The sequence below is a fragment of the Centropristis striata genome, chromosome 22 (assembly GCF_030273125.1).
Source record: "Centropristis striata isolate RG_2023a ecotype Rhode Island chromosome 22, C.striata_1.0, whole genome shotgun sequence".
NCBI classification, from domain to species: domain Eukaryota; kingdom Metazoa; phylum Chordata; class Actinopteri; order Perciformes; family Serranidae; genus Centropristis; species Centropristis striata.
In genome coordinates this window covers 8,942,346-8,968,555 of record NC_081538.1, presented here as the reverse complement: position 1 = coordinate 8,968,555, position 26,210 = coordinate 8,942,346, and the positions used below count along the sequence as shown (strand labels likewise).

Below are 26,210 nucleotides of genomic sequence, written 5' to 3'. Positions count from 1 at the left end.
AGAGTAAGAGCAGGCATGTGTAGGCAGCCTGCCACAGGAGGAGGTGTGTCTCAATGAGCCAAAAGTGTATGTGCTGACGAGTGTGTGCTTACACTGAGCGAGGAGGTGGTGGAGAACAGAGTGTATGTAGGCATGCAAGTGAGAATCAAGAGAAGGAGTGACAGGCAAGAGGGAAAGAGAAGCCAGGTGCCCCTGATACACTCCCCCTCTTCACACACACTGAAGGAACTACATCCACAACCTCTACTACAGCAGTCAGCTGGCACACGTGGGTGTGTGTGTGTTTGTCCGTGTGTGTGTGTGTGTGAGCTGGGAGCGACAGAGGGGATCTCTGAGGATACACGGATGAGAAAGAGGAGTGGGGGAGCCAAGGAAGAGGAGCCCGAGTGTGTTTCGCCCCGGGGGGAGCTCACACACACCGAAGACAGCACACACACTCCAGCGGGCACTCTGCACTGTTTCCCTGACAACTAGAATGGGCTGCAATTTGTGCACCTTGCAGAAACGGGAGGAACACTACAAACTGCTGTATGAGATTGCACAGGTAAGACAGACTCTAAGGGGAGAGGGAGGAGGCTGGTGTGGTTCATGCTGGGAGTCGTCACTGTGATAAACTTAATGACAACAGGGGAATGATGGTAGGGAAGCTTTAAATAACTGGATTTCCCTCCAATAAGCAAGGAAGGTAAAAGTGAATAAGAGAGCAAAGTCATGTGAGAATGGCTCCAGATAGGTTGAATGGAAACCAGGAGAAAAATGGGATCGGGACATGAGAGAAATGTACAAAAGATGAGTTACTTCCAAGCAGCCAGGCGGAGAGCCAGTGTGTGTGTTTGTGTGTGTGTGTGTATTCCTCTCCCCATCAAAGTGAGTGGAGCTAGTTATTTCTCCTCAGCAGCAAGAGATGTGAGAACAAGTTCAGCTCTTTTCCCGCGCTGGCTCCAGGGGAATTCATCACATCTCGTCTCGCTGTGACTGTCTAGAAGCAACACAGTTCAAAGCAGCAGCAGCAAATATGTTCTGCTGTTTCCCTCTCTGTTGTCTGTCACTGGACTTTTTTTATTCTTCTTCTGACCCTGCTGTGACGGTTTTCACATCGCTGCTGTCCTGTAAAAACACTATTCAGCTTCTGTGATTTTGATGCTTTTTACTGAAAGTATTTTTACCTGACGGGGTTGATAAAGTTCACTGACCTTTGGCCCTTTTTTATTCATGGAAGTACCCCAATATATAGGCAGAAATGAAACATAAGAAATACATCTTTACTAAATCATTATTACCTCCATAAACGATGTGGAGGTGTGAATGTTGTCATACTGAACAGTAAAACACTATGAATGTATAACTTGTCGTCTTGTCCTGGGCTTGGCTGGAATGTGTTGATTAGATAGCAAGTGTCAGCAAGATGAGATTGTGATATGTGAAAATATCTCCAATGTGCCAATGTTTCTGAAACAGAAGAAAATCACAACTTTCTTCTCTCTGATTGCTTTTATTACTCTTTTTTTTTTAACTAATTAACAGATGTCATCATTTCAAATTCAAATACAGAGAAACAGCCGTGTGAATTGGCTGAACATTGTTTCCTTCAGTAGATAGGCCTATGTGTGGAACTTTTGTAGGGAAACACGTGCTCCGGGTTTTTTCTGTTGCTGAAGTACAGTACGGGCGAATCCGAGCAGCAGCAGCATGGATTCATTCATCATTTAGTATCTTACACGGTTACAGACAGCAGGGAAACTGGATACAGCATAATGAGAACCAGCAGCTCTGTTGTTTCCTAGTTTTGTGATGTAAAATATGCTATCATCATATATACAGCCACTAAAAAGTGTGCAGTGGTGTCTAAAGTGTTCTAGATCTGGTGGGAAATAAATTCTGACTGCCTCTAATGATACTGACAATGAGGCTGTCATTTTTTGGATGTTGATGATCTTGTTATGGGCTCTGTAAAAATATAAGAAATACATGATCACGACCCTCTGCTCCACGCTGCTTTATGAACATTACTCAGAGCGCTGCAGACTCCAGCTCATTACGCTCTCTGACTAAATGCCTCGACGCTTTAATGAGATGCTGCATGTCTCTGTTGTCTGTTGGGTGGAGAGCAAAAAGTCAGCCATGTCAGTTAAAGGAAACCCGAGGAGGTCATGACTCCTTTGATACCAATGGGGAGAATTGAATAATTTGGCTTGAACAAAGAGATACGTGTAGTATGTTAACCCTCTGAGCAATTAACCCTTTAAATGTCTATTTAATGGAATGTAAGGCAAAGAACATGTGATCTGGCAGACTAAATTAAAATGTTGAATAATAATTTGTAATATGTCAATGAATACCTTGATATTATAGGAAATATATTTACTTTCTTGCTGAAAGTGAGATGAAGGTTGATACCACTCTGATGTAATACAGCAACCAGTTCACTTAGCTTAGCACAAAGACTGGAAACACCTAGGCTAGCCTAGCCTAGCCCTCTCCAATAACAATATCCACCCACCAGCAACTCTAAAGCTCACTGTCTTGTGTCTTGTTTCAAGTCCTCTTTGCTAGCTCAGCTACCCAAAGGGTGATGCCAACAACCATAAATTGGCTATTTAATTTCATAAAAAAGTATGTGGTTGACTGATATAACATTTGAGAGGAAAAGACAATGTTGGCAATACAATCACTTTCTTGCCGAAAGTTCGATGAGAAAGTTGATACCATGTCAGTACAGATTTAGCCAAAGCAAGCTTCCGGTTAGCTTAGCTTAGCTTAGCTTGAAGACTAGAAAAGGGGCAAAAGCTAGCCTAGCTCTCTCCAGTGATGAGAAGAAATCCACCCACCAGCCTCCCAACATCTCGTTTGTTAAATCTGTGCAAAAACCAAAGCTAACTCTGCTAACTACCTGCTTGTGCCAATTAACTTACTTTATGTCTTAAAATGGCTAATAAAAGTATGACTAAATTAGCTTATAATGACAAAAAATATTATTTAGAGGAACATTTTTCCGTTTTTGGGAATACATTAGATAAGAAGAGGATACCTCGTCTATACAGTAAATATTTAGTTAAAGCAAATGGCCAGTTAGCTTATCTTAGCACTCGGGTTGCCAACCGTCCTTTGAAAAACGGAATCGTCCCGTATTTAGAAACAAAAGCACCCGTCCCGTATTGAGGTGAAAAGGGATGCACTTTGTCCCGTATTACTGTGACAGTCAAAAAATAGTCAGTAAATGCCAATAAAAAATTAGTAATAGGATACTTTATATGGAAACTTACGGTAAACTTGTTCCCAGGCCGAGTAAGACAATACAGAATACGCTCACCCCAATTGTCGAGGAGAAGCTAGCAGAAGACAACAAAGCAGCATGCGTAGGTTACAACTGACACAGACGCAGACACTGCTTTACGGGGCGGTACACCTTCGAGCAGCAATGCAACTAGAACCCCGCCGAGAAAAAAAACAGAAAAGGATGCAAAAATACTGAGGAATGGGCAAAAGGAAACACCTGGGTGGGAAGAGTGCATGATAACATCTTTAATGCACTGTACAGTGTGCCGCCACTCTTTTTCCGTAGCCCATGGCGGACTGACTGACCTGAAACAACATGGTTCCAGTACTGCGGTCACGCCATCTGCACTTTAAATTTTAGTGCGTAATTACATTGCACTTTACGGTAGACCGTTTGTCAGCTGCATGACTCAAAAAATAGCCATTCATGAAGCTCCAATAGAATAAGTACATCAAATTGTTCTCATCAAACTCCAGTGCAATCTTGAAGACCAGGTCCCCATGTGTTCATGACATGAATTTCATGCCTTACTGAACCAATGTGGAATTATGGGATGCCATAATCTTCCAAATTGGCCATTCAATTGCATACATACTGCATTTTAAAACCCAACAAAAGAAGTAAATCAAATTGTTATCAGCAAACTCCACTACATCTTTGAAGACCAGGTCCTAATTGTTATTTTGTATTAAAGTGAATTGCTGGATAATAATTTGTTTTCCATGTAATCATGTCACACAAAAATATGCAACTAATTCAATTCAGGATTGAGTCAAATTGTTAAAAAATAATTTCAATCACACAAAAAGGGGCTAAAAAATTTCACCACTTCAGGAGGGGTGAAGGGAATCAGGTCGGCCGGCCCTGCCAATTAGGTGTCCCTTATTTATTTTTCGGGGAGTTGCAACCCTACTTAGCACAAAGATTGGATTCTGTCCATGGGTAACAAAATTCCCAAAATTAAAACTGTCATTTGGTAACACAGCGAATCAGCTGTTGTTTTAAGTGATATCAATCATCTTATCTCACAATAAAGCAAATAAGAGTATTTAAGTTTAGACTAGTATTTCATGTTGATTAATGTACACACTAAATGTACTGCTTTATCTGACAGTGAACTTGACTTCACATATGGAATCAAACAGCTGGAGCTACTGTAACATGATCATATCATAAAGCATGGTGTGTGTGAGGAGAACATAAAAAAATGACCCTCATGGTTTCTTCCTATTTCCACATCACACTGTAGGTGTCCTGGTGCTGTGGCAGACGTCCAAGAATATTGTGAGTGTGTGTGTGTGTGTTTGTAGGGGGGGAGTGAGCACACCCACTTACTGTTAAACGCTCTGCAGTGTGCATGTGACAGTCGGCGAACACCTCCAGTTCTCATTACCAGCGCAGAGAAAGAGAAAGAAAGAGAAAGAGAGGAAGAGAGAGAGAGCTCAGCAGGCAGTAAGTGTGTCAGTGTGACTTTGTCCTGAAACTTGAGGCTGAGGGGATTCTGCAAATCCAGAGAGACTCCTCAACAATCCCTCTGTCTCTCCTCTTTTATCATCCCAGACTCATTTCTTCTCTTTCTCCTTTTTCATGCGTCCTCCTTCTCCATAACCTTCATTAGTCTTCTCCCCCTCTGTCTTTCTCCCTCTTAGCAATCTGTTTCTCCCCTCTCTCATTTTACTTTGGCACGCACACAACATGAGATATTCTAAAAGTGTTTTTGTTCTGTTGTACTTCCAACGGTGCGACACAATAGGATACCACCTGCTCATTATACCAGCAGAAAACCAAAGGATGCTGATACTGTTGCTGAAATAGGAATATAAAACAGGTGCACAGTAGCACTGGACTGAAGCTGTTGGGTGAACTGTATCACTCTTCTCTGTCCCCTGTGGGTTTCTCTCTCCCTCGTCTCCTGGTCCTGACCAATGTATTGTCTGGTTAGAGATGTGAGAACAGATGCTGCAGGAGTTGATCATTTCTTGCATGGTCAAAGTAGATCAGGGCAAATTTCTTTAATTTTTGAGATATGGTGAGCTTTGACCCTCAAAGTTGCATTGTTTACCAATAGAATCTGTCTTCACACTGTTAACCTCTGAGAGGATGAAGATCCAGAGGCTGTAAGATGAAGGAAGTGTAGCTCATTAGCTATGTTGCATCATCCAACTTTCATCTGCTCGGTCGAAAGTATAAAGCAAGGAGGATAGTTTTCAGACGGTTTTGTGATTGGAGACAATAACATACCTGTTGTTTTTTTTAAAAGATAAACTGTCCAAGCAAGTAAACTAACAAGCTTGCTAACTGACAGTCAATCTTGGACCCATCAGCTAATGGTCTGAAAACAATTTAGCCTCAGGGGGCAACTTCCAGTTAGCTACACCAGAGCCCCAGAAATATTGGACAACAGATATTCAGGCCAAAACTTCCTCTTCAGTCCAAGTAGCAACCTTGGGATACGAGAATGTGAATGTAGATTGATTTGACAGCTAGCCTCTAAAAACAAATTTTAAAGAAATCGCATGAAAAATGAAATCTACACCAGACAATGTCCGATGGGTCAGAGATGCATTTTGGCTACGCTCTCTACCTCCTTCCACATTGACTGGTAGAGGACATTTCCATTACCTCGTCAGTACATCACCAAGTTTCTCCAACCAAAATATTCCACATTAAGACATGGAGATTAATTCAGGTGTGACCAGGCCTTTAGGGTTATTTTCCCTTGTAGATGTTACATTTCTTTTGTGGATGAAACAATGACAAAATGGATTGCAGCTATTTTTTTTTTTTGACTTAAGGTAATGATTTTTCCCTCAAAATGGATATGTGGTGTTTGGAATAGACCTTTTCAGCACCTTCCATTTCGAAAAAGTAACCGAGCATTTCAGAGGCCAATTCCAGTATTCAGCCTGCAGGCTTTCCTCAGTGTCTCTGCACCACAGTGACTATCTGTGTTCACACAGCTGCACGGCTCTGACAGGACTGCTGGCTGCCGACCCCTGCGGCCCAGCGGCCACCGAGAGATTTATGACTCTCGTCAGACCATTTACATTCAACGTTTCATTTGTGATTTTGTGTGTGTGTGTGTGTGTGTGTGTGTGTGTGTACACTCACCACGGGGCTCCGTTCTGGCTCTAGCAATTGCCATTCCATGTATTTTGCTGGTGGCTGTGTTAAATTGTCCCACAGCCTCTGGCCTTCACAGCCTCACTTGACACATGTGTTTTGTCCTTTAACTTGTACCAAAGTCAGCACTATTGTATCACACTATAATACAAAAGCCACTAACTACTCTGTGTTCAGTTCTCCCCTGCTTGCCTGCTATAGAGCAATAAGGTTTCTATGGAATAATTCCAATTTATTAAGATTCAAACAAAAAAAAGTGTGCCAACTGGTGCATGCATGTTTACCCTACCTGTCATTACTGTCATTAAAGTAGATCTGATTTGCACCTTTTCCCCCTCTTTGGTACGTTTGTGTGTGTGTGACCCAGGCCAATATTTGGTCTGAGCCTGTCCTCCGGAGACAGATGCTGTGCCACATGTCCAGCCTGTTAGACAGCATGGAGGGGGCTAGACAGTCACCCCTTCATCCCGTCTCCCGTCACCACCTATGGTGTCCAGAGAGCCACACAGAGCAGGGGAAGCTGTGGTCAGACCCTCACAGCCGTCACCTCCATATGGCCATCTGGGACCTGGACCGTGACTTCGTCCAGATAGGGATGTGGAATATGTCGCTGCTGAATATGTCGCTGCTGAAGAGGCATGTAGAGCAAAATAACCTAACTTCAGTTATCGTGCAACTAAGGCAAAATATTCCAACGGTGAGAATGCATGATAACAAAGTCTGGGATCCAGGGCACGGTGTTAAATATAATCCTCTGCTCTCAGATCTTACCTCTGAATTATGTTTTTGGGTCATAAAATGTGCTGCAGATGACCAGCTGAAGGGTGGTGTTATTACCTGATTCATCACCTGTCCACTTATCAGAGAGGCACAACACCAGTCCAGAACCGCCCGTCTCTGCTTCTCTGATGGGATTTTGAGCTTGAAGTGACCTTTCCATTTTTTCCTGCATTTTTTCGGCCAAGCAACTTGTCTTCCTGTCTGTGCGGGTCAGCGAGTTTGACCTTTTCACCTGTGAGTGTAATTCCACTTGACAAGTCTCTCTTTCTCACACACAGCCGCTCTGTGGAGAGTTTTGAGTGGCAGTTTCATGTTGCAGTCTGAACAAATACATCTTTACTTGCCCTATGTCTTATTTTTAATCTAACTTTACTGCAGAAAAGAAAAAAGTTTAACGACCACACTTTCGAAGCTTAGAGGTACTAAATAATAAACTTAGGGTAATGGCTTTTCCCCCCTAAAAATGTTAATGTAGCGTTATGCAAATGAACTCGGCTGTTGAACACAGATCATCTGGTGTCTTCCATCATGGTTATAGTTGCTCGTTGGAGCACAGCGTGGCGGTAATATCACATGATTTAGAGGTGCATATGGCCTCGTCACCGCCGCCGCGGGTAGCACGTCTTCTGGTTGTCGGCCAAGATTGGAACAGGAAACTGGTGATTATTCAGCGTCAGGTTAATGCCAGGTTAATGTGGAAAGCAGCACCCTGATGTTGTTCTGTGTTTGCTTGCTATTTAAAATATAGAAATTAAAACGTATTTTGGATTTTGCTGTAAGTGAATGTGAGCATTGTGTGTGTGTGTTGCAGTGTGAGTGACAAGCTGATGGCTTGTCATTCTGGACATTGATGTCCATGTCTGGCTGTGTCTTTCTTTGTGTAGCTGTCTGCCAGGCTGTAAGCAAACATGCACCACTTTCTTGCTGTGTGTGTGTGTGTGTGTGTGTGTGTGTGTGTTTGTGGGGGTGATCACAAAGTCAGGGGAAGCTGGTCCGGTGTGTCGAGGGGAACAGCAACAGTCGCCGTTTCGCTTCACCGGCCAGCGATCTCCCCCTGCGTTGGCTGTGATAAGCCCAGGATGAAAGCCTTTCTGTGGGCAGAGTGACACTCCTCACACCCCCTCCTCCTGCCTCCTCCACACAAGACACGCATGATGCATACACACAAGTACACAGCATTGTTAAAAGGTAGATATGCCTATTTGCACATACTGTGTACATTTATGTAGCACACAGAAGGAGAATCGCACAGGGTGCATCCATTCATCTGCTTTACGCTGTTTTCCTTCTTTATGACTGTGTAAAAATGTCATTCAAGCTCTCATTCCTGACAAGAGGACTTATCAGTTGTTATCAGCTTCTAGCTGATTACCATACTCGCCAATCGGCCAAGTGGCCTGGCCAAGATGATAGGAGGTACAGAGAGGGGAGCAGAGGGGAAAGAGTATGGTGGGGTGAGGAAAAAAATGGAAAGGTAGAGTAGGAAAGAAAGAAAATAAAAGGGAAGATTGTGCAGAACTGTTGGTGGGTTATAAGACAATGGGCAAGGGCCAGAAAAGGGACCCAGAATATATCACTGATTAGACTCTTTCTGTTGTTGTTTTGGGTCTCTTGGAGATTGTTAGGCATCTTTCTTTGGTTTTGAGTGTCTTTGTGGTTATTTAAAGTCTCTTTGTTATAGTTTTGGTCCTATTTGTGGTTGTTTTACCCATGTATATGGTGGTTTTGCATCTCTCTTTAGTTGTTTTATGTCTTTGTGGTCATTTTAAGTCTCTTTGTAGTTGCTTTGTGTGTCTTTGTGGTTGTTTTGAGTCCATTTGCATAGCCTTTTTGTTTCCCTTTGCAGCTGTATTGAATCTCTTTGTAGTTGTTTCGGTCTTTTTGCAGTCATTTTTAGTCTCTTCCTGGTTGGTGTCGTTTGAGTGAAATTTTGTTGGTAAAGACCAGGGGGGGCCCTGACACCTATGGCTCCTGGACCTGTGGTCAGTAGGGCCGTTCAGTAATCCACCTATGTGCAGTAGTCAAGCATGCGGGGAGAAACCCAGAGCGAGAGAAGATGAGCCATCAATAAGTCCTTTAAATCCCCCATTCTCTTCCTTAACCTCGCCCTTTCCAAAACACAAAGTCCTGCCCTCCTCCTCCTCCCGTCACTTATCAGTCGCCAAACACAGTTTCTAGTCCGTTCCGTTTCGCTGCCCCTGTCTGTCTCCCTGCCTGTTTGTCGCTGCCTGTCTATCCCACTCATTAATACACTTTGGCATGACCCCGTCTCTAAGGTGCCACAAATTTTCCCTGCGTGTTGGAAAAACACCGCAGAGTGATGGAGGACACGGAGACAGTCTGTCAGTCATGTGTGGGAGGGAGACTCTAATTTTGTCTAGCGTCAGTGTGTGTGTGCTGTCAGCCGCTGATTGTTATACAGTTTGAAGCCATCCTTGTGCCAGATTAACCCAATAATGCACCTTATGGCCACATGCTGCAGGCTATGTTTTGTCAGGTTAGACAGATGTTACGATGAACCATCTGGAGCTGTTACGGATATGTTGCAGGCATTTGCTGCTACAAAAATGCACACATACACACAAAGCATGCCCAAAAATTCCCTGAGATATTTAGCTGTTTCAGGGGGAAAAAATGCTAAAACACAACTTCTGAGACATAAAAACCTCTAACAATCGCCATATTAGCATATTTCTCCTAGTCAGATCTTTGGATGAGTTCTTTGGCAGCGAAGGTGCAATTCTCATCAGAGACCAAGTGTCAGTTAAACTATAAAAAGAAAACTCTGCTCTTTTTTCTCTTTGCCAAGAATTTCTCCATCATGCATAATCATTTGGGGGAGACTAGGGTATTTGTTACCGCAGTTTTCAAAGAACAGTGAACATTTACAGCTTGTAATGTTGCCGTTGATGTTTTGTCTGACAGCCACCATGACATCTGCTCTACAGCATGTTGTCAAAGCTAATAATTCTACAGACACTATGTCTTTTGATAAGGCTGTTAGCTAAATGCTTGAATTGCATATTTAAGCATTTAGCTAACATGCACTGTTGCACTGCCACTGCCAAGGGTGTTCTGGACCCAGAGGCTGGATCCTGGGTCCAGGTGGTCTAAAGGGAGATTAAGTTACAGCAGCGCGCTGGTGTTGAATTCCCACTTAACCAACTTGGGTTTAGCAGTCATTAGGCCCACTCAGAGCCTGGCAACGAGTTCAGTTACAGATAGAATAACACTAAACCATCTGCATAGTAGGGGGGATGATTACATTTAGCATGGGGTGTAACCATAAGCCTGGTGTTGATATGGGAAATGCCCTCAGGATGGACAGTGACCGAAGTACTGTGGACGGCTCTTTGTTGTTGTTGTTGTTGTTGTTGATTGGAGACAATGTATGAGATGAATCTTCTGTATTTCAGTTACACTGAATCTTGTTTGCTGTGGGAGATGCATGAATTGTAGCTGTAACAATGGACATCACAGCCCGTAACTCATATAAACTGGTGCAAATTAGTGTCCTGTTTCTTTGTTGGTTGAGAAAATGTTACAAACTTTGGTCAAGGGATATCTTCTGCTGTATTCCAACATCAATCTTTCTGTAGTTTGAGTGTTTCCCCTAAAGCACAGAGCAACAACAAGTCAAAAACAATCACTTTATGTCTAGAATTGTTCAAGCTGGAATCATCAAGAGATATGTGTTTCGGTCAAAAGAAACCTTAGAGAACAATCCAACACTGTGTTCATTCTTTTTGCCCAGCTGATAGGAATGAGAAATACATGCTGCAAAGGAACTTTGTCTTTGAATGTAAAATGAAGCCAACGCAGAGTGCCAAAATGGAGTAAATCCTTATAGACCCCCATGTTAGAATGCAGATTTATTTAATTTACTCGTTCCAACCTGACAGATATGGACGCTTTCTCGCAGTCCTCAGCGCATGATACCGACGACACGTAACCTCTTTGTTTCGGTGTGGGCGTTCTTTCTGATACTTACATGCTTGGTGGCTTTTTAAAATAAACTTTGGTGTTTGCAGGAAACTGTGAACTTTTGGTCATACAACGACTTCACTAAGGTTAGGGTTAAAGAACACGAACACCAGTCATTATCATCATAATTACGATGGGCAATGGAAGGCTCAACTTAACAATAACGTAAATTTGAGTCGTAACAACAATATTGTGATGTTTCTTGGGGGAGGACTCAAAAAACCCTTGTCAATGAACACAACACAGGATGTTAAAGAACTTTCCAATGTGGACATTCTTATCTGGTTGTTTTTGAATATTTCCCTTTTAAAAAGATCAGATGTGGGCCACAAGAAGGTAAAAAATCAAGTCCCAATTGCATATGTTCATCATTACAACATGCTCCACAGCCTTGTTACGTGGAGACTCACACAATTGAGGCCTGTGACCCATTTCTTAGACACAGTGGATTGATTAAGGGAGCAAATCTGTGATACAGTCTGAAAATTACACAAACTCAGTCACTAATCATCATCCCACTGATAATATGCTGGTGGTGGATGTGATTAGCCATTCACTCAGTTATATAGTAGACTTACACTCACCTGGCTCAGACTGTGAATACAGTCTAAGTCTTGATTAAGGCGGGTCGAATGAGGGCTAAATTGCACCGCAGTGTGTCTCTCACTTAACTAACCAACCGTGCTCTGGGATGAAGGTATTTTTCATCGCAGGAAGGGCTCTTCTCGCCCGCTCACAGTTAGTGGAGTGTGAGGTCGTTTTTCTTCTCCACCAAAGGGGCGGACTGGGGAAGCTTCGTGTTATGAATAATGCTAATGGGTTAGGTGCTTCCAGTGAGCATAAACATGCATCACTTTAAAATGAAAAAGGCAAAGGTTTAGTGGGAGGAAGGGAAAAAATGGAAGTTCACACTCCAGGCTTCTTAAAAAAAATACTTAATTTTATGCAAAAAGCAGCACATGAATCTTTTATCTTCCTGCTTCCCAGTAAAATGTTTTCACTCTCCAAGCTTTAGCATGTTTTGCTAATTATGCCCCTGCATTTTTTTTTGCCTTGAACCAGTCTGTGCTAATGTGAATAACAAAGATTCATAGCAGTACTTTGTTCAATAATCATGCCCCCTTTTCTGGATTAATCAGTTTTAAATTTAAGATTAACATTATGCCACTGATTTATGGTGTGGAAACACATTACTAAAGGAGCCCAGAGTTCAATAACTCTTTCTTCCTTGTCTTAATTCAAAAGATTAAAAAAAAAAGAAGTTTAGGAACTTAGTAATGTTTTTATTATGAGTCTACAAAATGCTGAATATTCTGATGTATTCAGTTGGCATCCATTCAGTCTCAGTTGTGTCTCTGTGTGTCTCTTCACTGGTGTTTGCCTGTGGTGTCACTTTCCTGACACCGTTAAACCCCAGCTAGTGTTTCTGTACGCTTTACCCAAAACACTGCTGTTGCTTAGACCCAGACTGTGAAAACAAGGGCAGCAGGAACTGAATTGGGTCTATTAAGAGCCACTGACACATCTAAGTCAGCTTCAACTTCCGGGCTAAAGCTGAAAAAAACAAAACAATCAAACACTTCTTTCTTTACCAAAAACTTTGTATTGATTTCTGATTAATTGCTATAGCATTTGCTAACAAGTCTACCTCTAAAGATAATAATCATACATCACAGATGGCTCATTCCTTTCTATTAAATAGTGTATTAAATGTCCATCTCCCTGTACTTTCTCTACCCTGTCTGTGGAGTTGTTGTCTTCACCACCATTGCCATTATTGCAGTCAGCTTCTTCCAGGTACAATTCCATCAGTATTCAGCATTCAGGGTTTTTTGTGTTTTTTTTACCAGCAGCCGAATTATCCACAGAGATCTCCTCCTCTCCAAAACACAAAAATGATCACAAAAAAAAAACTACATAAAGTAGTTTCAGGTTGAAAATCTTTGTTTCACCAATGCTGTTCAATGCTAATGCTAATCTTTGCTCTGATTGTTTCTCTCCTGATGTCAGATGACGAAAATCTTTCATCCAGTTGAAACATATAGTTAAAGATCACAAAGATCTTAAAAGTGTATTGTAAAAAAATGTGGCTTAAAATCAGATTAAAAGGCTATTTACGACAGCTGACAGGTGACCACACATCCTAGCACCACACGATAATTCTACTCCTTAAAGAATTGTCGCTAGCACTTATTGATGCACTAATAGCTCTTACTGCACTATACCTTGATTGTTTGCTTTTATTCTTCCTCCCTGTAAGTCGTTTTGGATAAAAGCGTCTGCTAAATGACTAAATGTAAATGTAAATGCAAATGTATGGAAATGGACCGGTACCTTGATGAAAATTACATATTTCTGTTGGAAGCTGTTGGAAACATTTGGGATAAAGTTACCACGTTAACATAGATAGGTCTTGTCGTTTTAAGTCATTTTAATCCAGAAAAGTTACATATTATACCTTTAAATAAAGCTAAATACCGTAGAAGAATGGATGGAGTGCTTGGATGGAGAATGTATGTTGAGCTTTCCCATATAGAGGAGAAGCCACATAACCTCTTTGTGAACTCAGCCGTCTGGATGAATTATGAGGGTCTAATCGGTGACCCCCGAGAGCCTAATTCAAACTCATTGCTAGTATGTGTCGTGGGACTGGAGGAAGGGCCACTGTATTGTTGAGCCCAGCTCACTGGCTGTTGTTTTAATGGCAGATGAGAGATTAATGGCGATCTAATGACTGTGGGGAGGACACAGTGCAACAATAGAGTCCTGGCACATCGCAGGCCAAGTACATTAGTCAGTCAAGACAACTATGTGCATGGGTGCACATACACACACATATACAGTCATACATGCGTAAAACGTACACACAAAAACATCCCCAGACACACAAACACATTAACATGTACAGATGCATGCAGAGTGAAAATGAAAGTGTCTATTGATTTGTCACTAAAGAAGTTTTTGCAGTCATCTGCCATCAGCGCAGCCTGTCTCATCACAGGCAAAACAAACGGAGCTAATTCTCAAACCCGCCAACCCCCCAATGTGACAAAAGAAGGCTAATTTATGCATTGCCGACATGGTGTGCGAGGAATAAGAGTGTGGCAGCGGGGCTGGATGATCACTCGTGGATCGGGGTAATTGTGATTTGGTTGCTAGGATGTTTGAGGGTAATGAATGTCTTGTTGATGCAGTTTGTCATAACCCGTGCCATCCGTGGCTGCTTGAGGACACAGAGCCTATTAGTTAAACATGGACACATTGGAGCTGCCATGATGTATGAGCCCACCAGGCACAAGGCATTTGTCATTTTATGAGGAAAACTGCCAGGCTACAGTAGATTTTGAATAAGATTGTAGATTAAACCAGGCAGTGTGACGCAAACCTCTTGACTTCTGCCGTATACAAATGTTTAATTGGACTTCTCGTTACCTCAGTGAGGTGTTTTCTCCTTAGAAATAAAAGAAAAATCCTCATATTGTAATTCCAAAAAGCAGAATACAAGACGAATCCTGTTTCATTCCAAGGTTCTACCAGTGGGAAGTATCTGTATTCATGAAGCCTAATTGAAAGGAAGCCCGCCTTGCATGTGGAAGTGGTACAAAGAGCAGGAAATGAGATGGTTCTTAATGCGTTCACTGACAGATGATAACCTTTGATTTCCCCCCACTTACATCAGAAATGGCTGCTTGGAATGACAGTCACAAGTCAACAGTGTGTGATGTCTGCGTGTGTTTCTACTGCTGGTGTTGTGGCGCTGGGGCGGGGAGAGATAGACATGTAAAGAGCTGGAGAGGAGAAAACCCTTGAGACGCATATAAAACACATAGGTGGAAACAAAGTGATGTACTGTCTGTTTTTAGTGTGCTTTGGCACTAAAAACTATTGTTTTTACCCGCTGAATCTAAATGAAATGGGCTGACTTACAGTGACAATGACAGACAAAAGGAGAAATAAACCCTTGACGGCAAGACAAAGAAAAGCACACCACAGATATGAGAATAAAAGAACTAGTAAAATCAAATTTAAGAAATCTGTTCCAGTCACTTTTAAAAAAGTGAGAAGTGTATACATGCAGTAAAGACATTCATTGTTGCATCTTTTAATCAATGCTGAAAACAAAAATGGATGCATTCTCTCACAACAGCAGGGAGTCAAATGGTACTCCGAGAGTAGAGAGACAATAAGGAACACCTTTGGAGCTGTGCCTGGTCAACGCTGTAAAATAATACAAACATTTTAATTAGAAACTCATTTTATTCTCGATTACACTACAGGAAATTCCATTCATGACTAATTTTAAAATCATGCAGATGTAAAATAAGGTGAAAAAGCACTACTATTCCAAAAGTGCATCATTGTGACGTTGATAAATATTGCAAAAATCAAGTCTGGCTATGGTGAAGATTGTCTGAAGTGATTCTGGGAAATGTAGGATCTTTTGTTTTAGCGCTCCATTGGAAAGTAGCAGCATGATCAGCTGCAGAGCAGCAAAGTCGATCTTGCTGAAGGACACTTCAGCAGTGCCAATGCTTCATGATGAGGGGCTTGACTGCAGGATAACCAGTTGAAGGACAGTCCACCAGCCTGTTACTCTTAGCGGATATTATTGAACAGGGACATGTGGGCAGCACTAGCCTCCGCTGTAGCTGCCAGACTGTGAAAAGCCATTTGAAGCACGCCACTCTTCTGCTGGAAGTTCATACATTTTTTTTTAACTTTTAACGCTCCCTCTGAAGCGAAGATCTAAAAGCTAAAACAAGCCAGCACTGTGAAGAGCGATTCAGAGTGAAAACACAATGTAATCTAGCGTGCACAGATACTGTGTGATGTACAAGGGATTGACCTGAGCGGCTACTTAACATCCGTCCCGACAGCCGCAATTTAATCCACGTTTCATGTTGTCATGCATTCGTTCTCCATGCAGAACTAATTGGTTGTTTTTGCCTGTTGTGCAGGAGCCCATGTCTGTGAAAAACTGTGAAGGACATTCATTACAACTTGTAGAGACACTGGCAGGCGGGGACAGAGATGCAATCATGGGTGCAGATGAGCACATAAACACAGGCGAGAGCTATTCGCTGAACAAGGGTTCTAATAAGAGCAGCGAGAGAAATCTCCTTGAACCCGTTGCCATAGCTTATCACACACACACACATCCCAAGCCACCAATACAACCACCAACACAAACACACACTCTCGCACAGCCTTCCTGCACTCTCTCTCCATCTGATTTGCATTTTGGTTAACACTCTAATTGCCTCTCATTAAATACCTTGTCACTTTGATTAATTGGCGCGATGCAGAAATGTAAAACAGCAAAGCGTTACAATGCATAGTGAACAGTTTCTGATTGGAAAAGACCAACAAGCCGGGCTGAAAATGCAAAACAGAGGTGAAATCTCACGAACTCCTCTTGCACTTTTAAGTTGAGTCAGGCCTTTTCTATTCCTCAAGTTAAAATGTTAAAATCTGAAGAAAATAGCACAATTAGAAGAGTTACCTAGGGTTAAAATTCTGCATTTTGCCTCAAGTCTAGGTGTATGCAATGAGGTACTGATAACTCTTGTTGTACTTTACTGTTCGTCTCTCCTGGCTAAATATAGATTGAAATCATATAACAGCATAACAGCAGTCATTTACCCCACAGAGTCTTCACACTCAGCATGTAATTGGCTGTAATTGTAGTGAATTATACATTTTAGCCACTCTCACCCACATTTTACACAAAGCCATGGGATTCTCTAGTTCCTTTGAAATGGCAGGTGCTGTAATTGTACAGTCAGGGAGGGGTAATATCAGTCTGGGTTCTCTTACTTTATGACTTCCGAGTACTATCTAAAAGTCAAAAGGAAACTGAACTTCACTAATGTGAAAGTAGACGTGATCTTCCAAAACCTTAAGAAACAGAAGTTCTATAGCCAATGATCTGAAACCAAAACCAATAGTAGAAATGCATACGATTGCTTTACACTGGACACTATGCTGGCATGATGATCCCATAATGCAATGTCGTAGTGAACAAAATGTTCATGACAGTGACCAAGCAGCTCTTTTACATCAGTAACGCTTCAATTAAACATTCTACATGTTATAAATCTCGGATTTTGTCACCTGTAACCGTTGCCACCTTTATTGACGAGTAGGGAAACAAAAAACTCAGAGCAAAAAATAATAATAACTGACTGTCACTGACTCCAACCAAAATTACTGAAGCTAGCCCAAAAAGTAGAGAAGTTAGCCCCCTGGATTAGCTACTGATTGAAGCTAACTGCTTAGGGAGCTACTTATCGGACAGCTTGCTAACAAATCTACCTGCCTTCATTTGCATTTAAATTCTTAATTAGCTACTTGCAGTATTTATATATATTGTAGAACTTTATATGACAGTACAATAGAGAGTTTTTGGAAGGACACAGTATGAAAACAAAGCCAGAGAAAAAGGTTTAATTCAACCTTGTCCCTTCTGTTTTGCTAGCCTGCTAGCCCTGGGTGCTTGTCAATGATGCACCAACAGCGTCGTGGTATTCTCATCCCGTCACGGCAAGGGTCAATGTGATCCAGCTGACCGAGCATGGCCCACCAGTTGCACAGCCTGCCACTCAAATTTATGAAACCATCATCTTCTGTGGCTCCGCTGCGATGGGTGATATTGCATGTCAGAGACTTTTATTATTGAAATGAGACATTTATGACAGTAAGCCCTCGTCACAGGAGAGCGGCCTCCTGAATCATCTCAATACAGACTGAAGGAGGGAGAGAAATGAGATCTGACAGATTATTGGAGCAAGCCACCTGCGCTTCCTCACCCATCACAATACGCCAATTTCAATGTAAAAACAATCTTATGTGTATTGAGCCGAAGTTCACAAAAATCCTGATCATGGGGATTATGGAAGAAAGCTGGTGCTGGTGTTGAGCGCTGTGTCTCCTCGGAGGCAGACAAGGTCGTCGTGTTGAATAGGCAGGGGGTCTCTCGGCAGCTTATTGTTTCGTGGTCCATTGTAAGCGTAGTCAGTCTGAGATACTGCCATTATTCAGTCAAACGTGGCTAATGCAAACAAGCGCATTGTAGAGCCGTTTTAAGTCTGTGGGGAGCTGATTTAATGTTTAAACTCTGTGTATGTCTGTATGTGTGTGTGTCTGCTTCCATTTGCTCACAATGACACCATATCTGTCAGATTGAGCTGTGAGGTTGAGTGGTTTCCATCACGCTCTTATCTCTGTGCTGCAAACACACCCATTCTCATGAACACACAAACACACATAGGAATAAACTCTTAGCTCTGGGCTTTCCTTATCGCTCCTGTTTGTATTCAAAAGTGGAAACAACATTTAGCCATCTTAGTGGCCCACTGATTCAACCCGGTGACACATTTAAAGGTTGACATGAGCCCTGTTCCGAGCATATTGAAAGCCTCAGGCCCGGCACTGATTGGCTTTCACTGTGCTACTTTCAACCCTGTCTCAACACATGTAGCAGCCATTTCCACACCACGGTCCGCTAGTAACCCCGTATAGCCAATGATGTGTGTAATTGGCGCATCACAGGCAGCAAAATGTTACATTAATAGCTGGTAGCTGAGACTCGCCATTCGCTATTGGCATGACCTTAAAAGTCTTTGTAGAGTGATGTCAAGAAGTGAAATATCAAAGAATAGGCACTTGACTTTTCAGGGCACAAGAGAGAGGAGACAGTGCTGTGAATTAGGCTTGTCTGCCACATTATTCTGCCTTACAGAGCCAAAATGTAACTATTTCATCCAACTGAGTCAGAGGTTTCAACATTAGTTTTATCATGTATAAAACTTAGCCCAGAGAATCGAGAAATAGCATGTAGTAAACACTTGCAGTAACTACAAAGCTAAAACATCTGTCTTCACACCAGACAGCTATGCACAAAAGCTATATGAAGTCAGTTAACATGGATTTACCTAATTAAAATGACTTACCAAGTAATTTTGATGAATCGAACATAGTACTTGAGTTTGTTTTACCACATAATTTAGGAAGTAGCTAATCTCACTATCGACCATCTGACTACGATTTAGCCTCTGGAGGCAATAACCTATATTTCTGGTGTAGCCAGCAAATATGTGCATACTGGATAACAGATATCTGAGCCAAAATCTTGTGTGGAGTTGGAGTTGAGAATCCACATCTACAACTGAACTGTTTTTCTGCATATGTACACAGATAAATTAAAAACAAGCTAATGAACGCTAAAACATTGCAATATAGCAGCCAATGAGTTCCAAGCTTTTGGACCAATGTGTTCCACCTTAGCCCCCGGTAAGAACGATTTGAAGCTCATTATAACGTCAGTGGTGGTTGTACAAATTCCAGGTCAGGAAAGCAATGTCCATAAACTGTCAGATACATTTTACCCTCACAAAATGATTTTTTTTACTATCAGAATTTGATTGATTTAGTCTGGACCAGAAGTAGAAGTAGCAGGTTCAGCCAGTGAGATAATCTAGTATGCTTCCTCTATGGGCCACAGAGATGCAGAAGAGCCATAGAAGCCATATAATATGCGCCACTGAGCACCTTTCATAGCAATGAACAGGGCTCTGTCTTAAATTCTGAATCCAGTTCTCTATTTACATCCAACGTTCTGCCTCTTGTCCACACAGAGACAGTTAACTTGCATGCAACCAAAGCCTGCTTAAATGTGGTTGATTGGAGTTGATTTTGATATGATTGGTCATTACTACTTGGACTACAAATGGAAATCAGAATGACTAGTTCTGACTAGTCCTGCTAAACACTAACTAGCTAGTTTAAGTTAGCAGAGCAATTACAGCAGTAATTTATTTTCTTTGCAGATACTGCCTTTGCCCTGTGCCCTTGAGACATTGTATGAAATACTTCTTTTTCATTTATTAAATGAAGGCTTGCTTGCCAAACAGTGTTGAAAGGGGTTAGAAGCCTGCAGTTTCTGTCTTTTCAGACCAGATTAGATAAATATAAAAGACAAAATAAGGGCTTAAGTATCTCAAGGATTTATCACAAACCAACAGCACAAAGTGGACCCATAACAAGCAAATGACATTTTCAGTAAAGGCTGTAGATCGATGATGACACACACACATAAGATACAGTGTTTTGCCCTCCCAAATCGTAACACACCACTTTGAACCTCGACCTTTAAAGGAAGAGGGCTTGGACAGACAAGAAGCTTTGGTTTAGGGCTACTGGGAACCATTTTTTATTGGCAATGGTAACCTTTAACTTGAGAGGTATATGAAGGCTGCGCTAGATTGTGGGTTCATTACAGCCGTCCCTATGGACTACAGTGAACTCTACTATTTTTAGTGGTCTCGTGGAGCTTTCATGGGTTATATCCGATGACGTAATGAGGTGATATTGTCTCTCCGTTAGCTTGGTCACAGGAGTGCAGTTGAGTAATGAGAAAGGGAACTTGTCATCAAAATGGAATTACTGTTTGATATTGATGTAATCGGCACACCTCCACGTCTCAGTACAGATGTCAGACTTGCACATATAGCTTCCATGCCTGCTTGACGCGTCACACACACACATACAAATAAAGAAGAAAATCCCATACTTTGACTAAATTAAACTACAATCCCTGTGGGGAAACAGTCTTTGCAAGAGTAAACAATAATATAGTAACAATATAAAACCGCAAAGATTATGCACAGAACAGAAAATGAGTTTTTTTCAATGAAGCATATGGAAACGTTTGATTAAGGATAACCACGCACTAAAGGTTTATTGCAGAAAGTGTGTGCTAAAATTGAAACTAGAATGGCCAATGCAACTAAAACATATACAGTCATGACAGTTTAAAGTGTATTGTATATGGACATTAAAAAAAATATAATAATATGGGAAGGATTTTGATGCCACCATTTTGCCCAAACTACATCTCAATTGACTCAAAGCTTTAAAACGTTTCTGCTCCTCTTTATCTCCTCATTTGTGGTGTAATTATCCCTAATGCTTTGTAAATTCAGTGTATATGATGTACAAAATGTGTGCTGCGCACAAACACATACACAGACACATAAAACCTGCACGTTCTGAGCCATTATCCCCGGTCTTTGTCACATCTGCTGGCTATTAATCAGCCCCCAGTTAGCTCATCAACAGGCAGATTGAATAGAGGAACAACAGCAGGTAAACACATGGGCAGGTGTAGCCGCACATTCACTTCCTGCTTCCCAGAGCATTCCCTCTGATTGGAGATTAATGTGTCCATCTGGACCTCATTACAACTCAAAAATGTTGTGGAACTTTGTCTGTACTTTTTCTGGGATGGACATCGGTTCAAACAGGACGATAAAACCGAGCTAATGTGTGTGGAGGAGAACTTTTATGTGGTGAAATCACAAAGGGCGCAGGTTGGATGCAGCCATAAGTTAATTACTATTAAAGCTGCAGATGGCGGTAGGATGTGCACTGAAGGGCCCCTAAAGCCTTTTGATCTTGGTATGTTTGTTACATGCATGCAAATTCCAGGAGGCCTATATGGCAGGCTGTTTTCATTCACTGTTGGTAGTTACACCAATGAAAGCTTAGTACCACCTTGATGTCTGTGGAGGGAATGAGAAAAGAAAGAAATGAGGCGAACCACTATAAAGACAGAGGGATGGGTCAAACAAATTGAAGAGCCAGGAAACTGGTTTCTGTGTCCCCTGTGAAACCAAAAGTCAAAGTTGTTATTTTAAGTTAACAGGTATATTAACTTCTGTAAGTAGATACATCAGGTTCTACGTCATGTAAGTTACAACTGGACGCAGTTACATTCCGAAGTAATTATTTTAACCCTAACCCTGATCTTTTTCTTAACCTTAGTCAAGTAATTTTGCTTTCTAAACTTCACCAAGTAGTTCTGTTTCACAGCATTAACCATTTGTTTAAAACAGTGACTGTTTAAAACGGCGACCATTTCAAAATGTTGCATGCCAATATAAAAAAAATCAACAACCCGTACAGCCGTCAGCATGACGTCCAATTTGCTACCACCAGGCTTTTCCAGTAAGCTAAAATATATGACATATTACTTCTAATTTGTTTTCCCAGTAATGATGCTGACATTAAACATATGCTTCGACATTGTAAGCCCTTGACAATGACTCTGACACTTTCAGAAATCCAAAATCAATGCAAACAATCAATTTCAGGATGTGACGGGTTGAAAATTAACTTCACAGACTTGACACACAGAGGTTAAACTAATTTGGTTACACTTAAATGCAAAGGTGCGTGCAGTGCTTTCCCACTGACAGCTGTCAGTGTGACGTCTTTCCTCTACTGATTCCCTTGTGGCTCAGCCTTTTCTGATCTCGCAAATTAAGTAGGCGATGCTTGCTAAAACCGACGTTCCCAATGGAGCAATGTCTACCCACTCCTCCCCACTTTGCTGCTCATTTGCTTAAATCAGTATTATTACTGTTCTACCAGTCTAATGGGCTTAATGGTAGTAATGCAATGTAAATAATGCATTTGAGTTAGATTGATTGAAGAAGAATGCTGGTGCAAAACAGAATGAGATTTAAAAAAGAAAATTAGAGTGAGTTTTTAAGCAAATGCTGCAGTCTAGTGCATTGTACAGTCTCTGTAAATCTGGCTGCAGACTAAAGGTTACAGAAGCACATTTGTGAGCACCTGGTCAGGAGGTAAAATGTCTGAACTACTGGGAAAGTATACCGTTTAGGAAAAAACTAGGGAGAATATGCAATATGCTCCCTCCGTCAGGAATTACTGCCAAAGTGCCCTTTATAAAAGCACTTAACTTGTAGCTGCTTTACTGGAAGCTATTCAGCACCTAAATGTGGGGATGTGTAAAAGGGCTGTGAGGCTCCCAGGTGTGAATGTGAAACAGGTTGCTGCTGAAAAGAACATGCATGTCTGTCAGATCGTCCTTGGATAAATGAGGGCTTTTAAAAAAAATGCACTGTGATCTTTAACAAGTCTGCAAGGTCTCCTTACACTTTCCACTGACTAGACTCTTCATTTTTGGGGTAGTATTGTAATTTTTTGTCACTGCCAAAAGGGATTCTAATGTTGGAACAGAATATGGTTTGCAGGACAATGTATCCTAATGATTTGGTCTCCTCATCCTCCAGGTGAATGGGCGCAACTTCTCCAAGGTCGAACATGAGGAGGCAGTGGCTGAGGCCATCAGGCGAGACCCCATCGTTGTCCAGGTTCTCCGGCGAACCCCCACCAGATCCACGGCTGCTGTTGCACACAACTACAGCGGCACGCCACAGGATGTGTGCGTGGTGGATGTTTGCACGCAAACGGACATCACCTTCGAGCACATCATGGCACTGGCGAAGCTCCGGCCTGCGACTCCACCAGTCCCTGACATCTGTCCCTTCCTTTTGTCTGACAGGTGAGGGCAAACTTGCTCTACGGATTATAGGCAATGCAAGGATTTTTCCATCTAGTGAAAAGTAGCTGAACATTAATGACATAGAGAGGTTGAAATTACCCCATATTTTGTTAACCGGAAATATTTTTTATTCCATTCCAAATGAAGCCGAAGCTTCCCTAAGGCTTCTTCGTTCTCTTTCATTTCATGGTAGTAATTAAGCAGTTGTATCATAGTGTGGAAACCCCAGCATAGCTAAGTACTTTGTCCCTGTGATATCATTATGCGGAGCCAAACCCGCATGCAATAATTGCTTCTGTGTGCTACATCCATTTTCTTTAATGGGAGCTTTTGCTGGACGATTAAAAGCCAATGGGCTGATGGAGCGGGCATTCTGGCACTACGTCCATTCTGTGGCTATTTATAGGGTTTTGCTGTGCAGTAGATGAAATCAATTTGTCCTATAAAACTACAAATCTGCCAGTCTGGGTCAATCATTATGAAGAAGCAGTTATCATGGTGACAGTTTACAGGGGTCATGGCTTTTATGGGGCGACTGGTTGATGTTTACATTGCTTGTTCAGAGTTTTGTTGCAAAATGAGATAATGATACAGATCTGGATGTTTTTTGTTTGATTTTCTAAAAGAAGCTGTTGAAAACATGCACCTAATTTAACATTCTCACACTCAAGGTCATTTAAATACATTATTGACTTATCAAATGACTGAAAAGAACCAGGGGCCAGATTCACAAAAATGGTCTTAAGATAAAACTTAAGATGTTCCTAAGAATGTTCTTAAATGATATTCATCATTTTTTTCTTAAGAATTGTCGTATGTTTTAGGAACTTTTTAGTTTTCTAACTTAGGATGTTCTTAGATTTTTAACTTAAGATGTATAGATAATTAATTAAGTAGTATCAAATACATTACAAGTTCACATTCAAGTACATTGTAGTGTAATCTAGGAATAGGCCAGAATAACTAGAATAACATAATAACCAGAAAACTGCCAGAATAACCTTTTGTAATACATTCACAAAAAAACTCCCCTGACCAACTCCAATGAACAAAATTTGTTAACACATTGTCTAGGGCTAAAATAAATATTAAAGAAATCAAATAAATGTCATATAAATGTGTACAAATACATACAAAACAAGCCTTACCTTTTCACTGTAGCTGTTTTAAGACTGGTGAGGGCTTCTCTTAAAGTTGTGAAGAAATATGAGAAGAAGTCAAAGAACTTTGTTTTCAAGAATCTCATTTGTTCTCAAGGAAACCTAAAGTCAAAGACAAGAATTTCTTCATGAATGCCAAATCTTCTTAAATTTTGTCGTAAGAGCAAAGTTAAGAAAAAGTCGCACTTAAGAAGCATTTTTTTCTTAAGATTGCTTTGTGAATCTGGTCCCAGAAAGACACATGGATATGGGAACATACATTACTGATCTTTAACATTTATTTATCTCTTTCCTCTCTAGTTGTCATTCCATCCACACGATGGAGCATGAGTTTTATGAATGTCCAGAGTACCTGTCCAATATCCCAGCAGAGGTGGAAAGGACTGAGGAGTATGAGTATGAGGTACAGTTCTGCATCTTTCTGCTGTCTGAGTGTGCTTTAAAGTACTAATACTTTTCAAGGGGGTACAACATGTTTTTGCCTTTAAATCTGTCCACAACTTTGGTCCAGAACAAGATAACTTGATTGGTATAAATGATCATGGTCCACAGAGGATGAATCTCCCCTCTTTTCCTTTAATCTCTCAACCGTTGGCTTTCCAATGACGAATTAAGGGCCCAAAAGATAGTAAACTAGAATTACCGCCTTGAGGTTGTATACCTCTGTCAACCAGCCAAGTTACAGTTTACAGTTAACATCAATGGTTGTCCAGACTTATGTAACCATGACAGCAGACAGTGCTTCAGATACGTTAATGCAAAGCAAAGAATTCTAAAAACTGGATGAACGGAAAACACGAAAACATAATGTCGCAGCCACAGCTTTTGCTGGTACGAAGGCATTAAAAAAAGCAAAACTATCCAGACATAATGGTAAAAACTGGAATGGTAATTTACCAACCATATGTCCGCTCCCCAGAGGACGAACCCTTTTCATTTTGGTGCTTTTATTTGACCATATTTTGAAACACTGACTATTGCTAGACTGGTCATTTGATAATGACATGCCGATTATTCCGTTTTCCAATGAAGAGTGAAACGGTGAAAATGTTGTATCAGACTCCTATGAAGCTTTACTGCAATAATAAGTGCAATAGAACTGCTGGATGGGCTATTAGTGGCTTCACATTGCCAAGCAGTTATAGCTGGATTGAATGAAGGAGGCCACTTTTGTGTCAGTAATACATAATCTCGGGAGATAAACCAAGGCTAGCCCTGACAAATAATACTCACAAGTCCCACAACAATACAAGAAACATATTCAAACACAATAATACAAGAACATTTTCTTCCCCATTGTGGAAACTGCATCTGTGCTCAGATTGTTCTGCGTGTCCCTGGGTCTTAGACGAGAGGCCATTCTTCATATAATCGTACCAAAAGAGAACCCCTCTCTCAGAGACCTCCCTGTTGAATCACCAGTGTTTTATTCAGGGTTATTAGTTTTCCTTTCATAGTGCACTGTCCTTCAGACATATTTGTATCGCCTTTTCAGACAGCCACTTCAAGCTCAACA

At 41.3% G+C, this 26,210-nt stretch overlaps 1 protein-coding gene across 1 annotated transcript in view; it reads left to right on the top strand.

The window, feature by feature from the left end:
- Positions 1–420: 420 nt before the first annotated feature.
- The window catches only part of pdzrn4 (PDZ domain containing ring finger 4), a 41,042-nt gene continuing 15,252 nt past the window's right edge, over positions 421–26,210 (top strand). Inside the window, exons 1-3 of the mRNA XM_059326120.1 lie at positions 421–544; positions 23,263–23,534; positions 24,995–25,097. Coding sequence (XP_059182103.1) covers positions 476–544; positions 23,263–23,534; positions 24,995–25,097 — 444 coding nt within the window. The 5' untranslated portion in view covers positions 421–475. The remainder of the gene's footprint in view (positions 545–23,262; positions 23,535–24,994; positions 25,098–26,210) is intronic.